General features: G+C 40.4%; 1 protein-coding gene and 1 pseudogene across 1 annotated transcript; both read left to right on the forward strand.

Moving 5' to 3' along the window:
- The window catches only part of LOC135340443 (SANT and BTB domain regulator of class switch recombination-like), a 28,873-nt pseudogene extending 28,110 nt beyond the window's left edge, over nucleotides 1–763 (forward strand).
- A 2,251-nt stretch (nucleotides 764–3,014) lies between these two features.
- LOC135340412 (TNF receptor-associated factor 3-like) lies at nucleotides 3,015–5,241 on the forward strand. Its single transcript, XM_064536763.1, has 3 exons — nucleotides 3,015–3,312; nucleotides 3,779–4,019; nucleotides 4,195–5,241. Exons 1-3 carry the CDS (start codon nucleotides 3,155–3,157, stop codon nucleotides 5,068–5,070), a joined length of 1,275 nt encoding a protein of 424 aa, XP_064392833.1. The 5' UTR covers nucleotides 3,015–3,154; the 3' UTR covers nucleotides 5,071–5,241.
- Nucleotides 5,242–7,653: the final 2,412 nt, after the last annotated feature.

Raw genomic sequence — 7,653 nt, forward strand, 5'->3', positions numbered from 1 at the left:
CATAGAATATTTTCAAAGAGGAAGCAGCAAGCCATTTGTGTACACAGGCACTTTACAAGTGGACACAAGCTCTACAATAGTCTACATGCTTGCTAAGCAGCTTAGTTGACCAGAGTGCAGCTTTTAAAGGCCACACATACTTCCATCGAGGCAGCAGCAAGGCATAAAATCGATGGTTAGTTTGTGCACAGCCATTGACCCACGCCCATCTCTACAAGCCATAGCCACTTCATTGGGGGCGCGATAACATCAAGCTAATTTGGTGGGTTGGGCTCAGATGCAAACTAAAGTGATGGAACTGTTCCAGGTTGTTCCAGATTGTGTGCGATTGACCTGGAAAGGGGTATGCACGCACTGCATGTGATTCATCTGTACTACATAGGGAGTGTATACTGCATGTCGCATATGATTGACAATTGTACTGCATGGCCATGCATGGTTTCATGTCGTTTTCCTATTTATCTATCTCTCCTGCAGGTCTCAGGGGTCCAGTAGAAAACGCTTTTAATAAGACGCTTTTAATAAGGACATATAATCAGATTACAAACTTGCAACAAACTATTTTATTTCATGTCAGTATAGTGTATAGTAATTTGTTTTCGTGCACATGTTTGACAAAAAATACAATGCCATGGCCCATGTAATGTGGGATGATTTGTACAGTGATATATACATGCACATGCAAGTACCTTTATATATATAATGGAGGTTACTGTGAATTACTTTAACATGCTAAAAATGATTCATTGTTCTGGGTTCCAAATTCTCCCCAACTGTATGTGCATGTACATGCGCTATGCATGTGTGTGTACGTGTAAGGGTCCATATGCATTTTCTGCATGATTCATATTTCCATCCAACTTGTATATAATATATATATAGTACCGTATAGCGGGGAATTTTCGGGGAACAAAATATTCGTGGTTCAGCAATCTTGAGACATTTCGTAGGTAGTATTTTTGTGGTTAGAGTTTGCACTACAGGTAAAGGTAGGCAAGGTCACTTCATTCGTGGGTAAAATATTCGTGGTCAGACCTTCAACCACGAAAACTCTGAATATTTTGCCCCATGAAAATTACCCTCTATATGCCTAATCTTCCTATAAGAAGTGATTAAACTGGAAACCAAATGCAAGGGTATAGGAGGGTATATATGCAGGGTATTTTCCTAGTACTGGTATATTTTATGCATTTTTCACCTAACTGTCTGTCATAAGGGAAATCCCCTGGGAACTTAGTTGATTTGCTACTGCAATTAGATTGTGGTTTACCCATTTGTGTGCATGTGTGCTGCAAAGGTGTTTTTTGTGTGCATGATGGCGATTACAAGTTCAGTGCAAACAAGCAGACATGTACTCATCCTGAACACTCTATTAATAGTCAAGTCAGTGGTCTGGGTCAGCATGAGCTACTTCAGTCTTGTTGTTACGGTCAATGTCAACAAGTATAGCAGCTGCTGCATGCAATTAACAACTTTATCAAATTGAGCTCTTAATTTGCTTAATTGAGAATAAAAAAATTATTGTTAAAAGACAGTAGTAAACTTTAAACGTAATGTTGAGAGAATGAATGGACACTCCACATACCCCCCCTTCATTATTCAATCCATATTCAAGTAGTTCATCACTATAGCTACTAAAGTTTGTTCATCTCCAGTGGTACACTGGCATGCACTGTTCACGCTCAATGTACCTTACTTTAAATTAACATTTATTAGAACCTTATTAACACCTTATGTTATGTAATATTTACTACTACCTTAACCATGATTTGATGTTGATGTTGATATCATACTCTTCTCTAACAATTCTCATTGTTAGTGCTCCACTTCCTCCCTTTGTTGTTGTGCGAGCCTCTGGGGCCCTGCTCCACGTATTTAAGGTTTTGTTTACCTTTTTTGCCTCACTTCACTTTAACTTCACTTTAACCTCGCTTTACCCTGTATTGTCAGTTGATGTTTTGCTCCTCGATCTAAGAATTTGGTTAAGCTATACTGTGAAGTCAATTTGTCTATAACTAGTTGTTGTCGCTTATAGCTAGGAGCCTGTCTCTAGCTAATTTGTCTAGCCTGTCTAGAATCCCTCTACACCAAGATAAGAGCTCAACATGCACCTCAATGGCATACTGCGGCAACTTCAAAATATACACAGGGCACTCCACCATCTCCACATCTCCCACATATATCACACCATGCAGTCACAGCCTCCACATTCCTCACACCCCCATACGTTCCTCAATATCACTGCCGTAGTAGCTTTCATACAGTTGCGTCCGAGTCCACCTCTTCAGTGCTGGTTATCGGCTTCTTCCCTGATCGTATTCAAGAGTCAGCGTGTTCTCATCGAGATTGTTAGTCTGCAGGGTATACATCGTCATATAGCATCATAGACTTGTATGCTGCAATACCATATTATATGCACTCGAAAAACCATTGCACTATGAATATGTTCATTAAATAAGGCACTCTACCTGAAAGAGGCGGATATATAGTAGAGATAAACATAAAAGTACTCACTGTACATCATGTATGCATGGTGACATTTTATATGTACGTTTTCTCAAAGATACTGAGCAGCATACAAACTCACAGGTGTTGCCTTGCGGAGAGCGTCACACCTTTTTATCAGCCGGTCAATCTTATTTTTCTTGCTAATCTATCCCCAAGGGGCCACTGATCGAGGGTGCTTCTTGCTACAGCCTGCTTCAGCTTCACTTGTCTTTATACTCTCCTCTCTTCAATTCTTTATATCTGTTTGTGTGTGGGAGACAGAACACTTATAACCCACTCAGCAAATGTAATGCAAAAATAGTCATAAAAATGCATCAGGTTTGATCTCCCCATTTCATTATAGAGCATGTAATGATTCATAATGACCTTTTGACCTAGACTTGGGTATCAAGCTCAACCAGATTCAACAAGTTTGTACAAGAGTCTAATGAACTCTTGGTTTGTAACAGGAAATAGATCTAGATAACACTATTCATACAGAACTGGAAAATCAACATTCTCTGGAATTCCCCAACTATTAATACAGTGTGGTGTAGAAAAAGCTAGAAGATGCAGGGCCATTCCTAGTACTGACTATAAAATAGAGAAAATCATGGGTACCTACTTACTTCACAATCATTACTTAGCTTAATGAGTCAAGAGCAGAATGACTACTTACAGAATAGTTCGCAACCATGTCAAAGATGCAAATTTATTTGACAAGTTCGAATGTCCTCTCTGTAACAATCTCTTACAGAATGCTGTACAGTCAGTGTGCGGTCACTGGCTGTGTGAGAGCTGTGCAGATCAACTAATGGCAACTAGGTGAGTTGTAACGATAGCTATAATAGCCTAGTAATTTGCATGCTCAGGTAGATAGCCTTCTAATGCACTTGCTCTTTTTTCTCTCTAAACACTATATATGCCTACTGTACAGCTACAATAGACTCGCCAGCCAGCCCTTGAGAAAGGGACTGGTCAAACTCCGTGTAGAGACTCGTGTAACGTTTGCCACGATATTTGTGGCAACTAACCGCATGCGGTTACCGCAAGATCAATGATAGTGACGTTTCACTAGAAAACTCTATGTATCACATGCAGTATACTGACGTCACGAAAACCGCAGCCACTTAAAATATTTTCTGATATGCTGACTGTGCAACACGAGTCTCAACACGGAGTTTGACCAGTCTACTGTTCGCCTGCAACAGTAACGGCATGCGAGTCTACAGCTACAAGTATATAGTTGTTTACAAGTTGTGTAGTTAACTATAAGTTAATTTTTCTACAGTTCGCCCAAATGCCCGCGACCTAACTGCCAAGAAGACCTCAATTCAGATGGAGAACAGTGCTTCCCCGATCGGTTTGTGAGGAAAGAGATTGCAAAGATGATCGTCCTTTGCCCCTACAAAAACAATGGTTGCCAATGGGAGGACAAGACGGCTGCTTTAGATGCTCATCTGAAGACGTGTACATTCGCCTCTGATGTGACATGTCCACTAGCTCTACTAGGATGCCAACACAGCCAAAATGTAAGCAGTCTATACTGCATGTAGTCTAGTGTATACAAGTATAGGCATAACAGCTCAGATGTTACAGAGGATTGTAACACTTATATAGCATCAAACTACTGTAAGGCTTAATTTTAATACTCTACAGTTCCTTGTATACTTTCTGCACTATATATACAACCTTATTAATTTACAGGGAACGAAAGAGGAACTACAGAAACACATTGCTGAGTGTGGACCGGAGCATCTACAGCTAATGGCTACTATTTTGAGTGTATTACGCCCTCTACTACCGTCAGCCATCAGCTCTGAGAGGACTAGCGTGGTTGAGAGAGATGGAGCCCTTACTAGTAAAGGAAGCAAAACGAAACACGATGGCTATGGCTACCAAAGCAGAAGGATCTATAGCGATGAGGGAAGTACAGCTGCTTTCGCTAGTGTTACAGAAAAGGTGAAGCTTGAGCTCGACACAAAACTGACCACACAAATGAGAAAAAAAGATGAAGAAATTGATACACTTATAAAAAAAGTGAGTAGTTTAGAGAGAGCAATGAAATCGAAACAAGCCGAGTACGAGGATAGAGACTTTCGATTATCACTGATAGAAAATACTTCGTACGATGGCCAAATGATCTGGAAGATACCGCAGTTCAGTCAGAGGATGGCCGACGCACAATCAGGAAAGTACACATCAATCTTCAGCCTTCCGTTTCACACAGGGAGGTACGGCTACAAGATGTGCCTCAGGCTATACATCCTAGGAGACGGTATCGGAAAGAACACTCACATGTCGCTCTTCTTTGTCATAATGAAGGGAGAGTTTGACAATATTCTGTCATGGCCTTTCACGAACAAGGTGGCCTTCAAGCTGATCAATCAGACGGGGAATAGGGACATCATAGACAGCTTCAAACCTGACCCCATGAGCAGCTCTTTCTGCAAGCCAAAGTCGGACATGAACATTGCAAGTGGTTGTCCACGTTTTGTATCTCACACTGAACTAAAGAGCGGTGGATTTATAGTAGATGACACTCTGTTCATCAAATGCACAGTGGATTGTAGCAACTCATAACTAGGATCTTAACTTATCTATAGGACACAATTAAATCAATATCTTGTGTCCATCTTTTTTCCCGCATATTACCACCTGTATTCATTTATTGTTATTGTTTGCATTTACTATCACTTATTGTTATTGCTCATTTTTCTACTTTTAAGCTAACATAATTTAATTTAAAAATTATGATTAGTTCCGGAAAGTTATCGTACTAGGAAATGCCCATTATATAGAAAATGTGTTATCAATACTATAATTATATTGACAAAGTAATGTGTAGGGTTACTGTATAGCGGGTATATTTCGAGGGTGTAAATGTTCGCCGTTTTCGCTGATTCAGCTTGTATCGCCAACATTTATACCCACAAAGACTGCTATTTGGCAAAAATCTTTCTAACGGTCATTCCGCGAAAGTTTATACCCTCGAAACATACCTGCTATACAGTATTCACACAGTAACTACTGAATTTGGGTTCAAGTACTGAACTCAATGCACCCACCGAACTATTTGACCAGAGATTATAAATAATGTCTAGACTATAATTAATATGCACAAGCATGCACAGCTACTAAAAAAAATAAGTGTGATCATGCATTCACGAATGCTACATATTGGTTCCTTGTACAATACATGCTACTAATAGGTACCAAAATGTAAGATCAACATAGGAACCATGTACTCCACAAGGAATAATTTGGGAATGTGTACATCCTAGATTCTCCCATATAAAAGAGTGTATCTGAACACTATAGCTGTCAGTTGAAATTGAAAGCAGTACTGAGCATGAAAATTCCTGTGGTAGTATTGATTGTGGTCATATTGGTATACCACCTTTTTCGTTCCAGATGTGAATGCTATTTTGGTGACTAGTGTTTTCGATGAGGTATGGTATGTCCTAGATAACACTCAGTCGCTGCATATGCATCTATATATGTGCTACATTCATTGTCACTAGGTGACCCTTATCAGACAATGTCATATGCTGCCTGCAATGAGAAGTCTTATATCAGAGCATGTCAAAGGGGAACTAGATCAATTCAAGTGAGTATACATGCAATAGTAATGAAAGGTGAGTCATGTTTATACATGCATGTATACAGGCATTTTGTTGAAGAATCCCTCTAAAACTTCCACAAGTAAGGGCCGCATTCTGGGCTGTGCAGTTTGCTGGGCCTACCGTCTGCAAAGGATTTTGCTACTGGTATTATGACTGAATATAGAGAAAGATATGCACAGCTAATTGAACAACTTTGTAGAGTAGCATTTATATATAGGCTTGTTTACTATTATAGTAATTAATTAGCTTATTGATGGATTTTCTTTGTGCCCCTGAATGGCAACTGTACATGTATGTTGACAAATTCCTTGCCATAAAAAAGATCTATACACAAAAATGATAGTATATGGACTTTGGTGGACCATGAAAAAGCTGTATTACTATAGCTGCTGCATGCACAGAATTCAGTAAGACTACCATCACTTTTTATGCGCTCTTAATTAGAGGAATGCGGAATGGAATAGAGTATGGACAGCAAAATTAACAAGCATGCAGATAATGCTCTGGTATACCGTATAGCGCGAAATGTTCGAGGGGCTTAATTTTCGTGGATTTCACAGGTAGCAATCCTACACGAAAATTAAGTCCATGAAAATTGAATTACCTGCTATAACGTGCAAAGATTTATAGGCGTGGCTTCCGGTAAGCAGTCATTCCGCGAACATTGTGCAACGAAAATGCTTTTAGAGGCAAATCCACGAAATATAAGTGCCTCGAAAATTTCGCGCTATAATCAATGTTTATATTTTAGAGATTATGATGTCATAATGAGAAGGTGTGGCTTCCTGCCTCAAATTTTCTGGCGCTCCATGCCAGGGGCAGTCCCACTTGGGTGGTGTTTCGCACCACTCGAGTGGCCCCCCAACCTTTTAACTGTTTCTACTCCACTGAATCAAGCATGTTTCAACAAAACATAATTATATACTATTCTCTCCACCCTATACCCAATGCATGCACAGAAGGGAGACGTCTGGCTGCACTAAAGGGCTGACCCCCTCCAGTCCAACAAGAGTCGAGAGGCTGGTATGGCCGGGGGGATGTTCTCACGGCTAGAGGCTCAGGTCAGAGCTCAGCAGGCGGCAAGGACTCTACGAAACATGTGAGTGGTTCTATATATACTGCATGTGCATGATTGTCCTAGCAGGTAGGGTTCTTCTGTGTACATGTACTATATACTGCATATGCGTGTGATTGTCCTGAGCCATTTCTACCCAGCATGCTGAGTGATTTTCGTGTGTACTCCACTTCTACGCACGTATAGGAGTGGTACCAGAAGAGGTCCGACAGGCGCGGTGCAGCTCAAGCAATTAGCCTCTGATTACTCTCAACAAAAACATACGACGTGGGCGGATACTGCATGCATGTGGTTCATCTGTGCATATACATGCAGAGGGGGTGTAGGTTAGAGTTCGCTCTGGCAGTACAGCTTTGCAGCTCTTTTCTGACTCTTTTCTGACTCTTGTAGCTAACAAAAAGCTAGCGCTTTATTGCAAGGCTAACTCATAAGTTGAATAGAAAGTTTGTGTGAACAAATTATAAT

The sequence above is a fragment of the Halichondria panicea genome, chromosome 8, assembly GCF_963675165.1.
Source record: "Halichondria panicea chromosome 8, odHalPani1.1, whole genome shotgun sequence".
In the NCBI taxonomy this organism is placed as follows: Eukaryota; Metazoa; Porifera; class Demospongiae; order Suberitida; family Halichondriidae; genus Halichondria; species Halichondria panicea.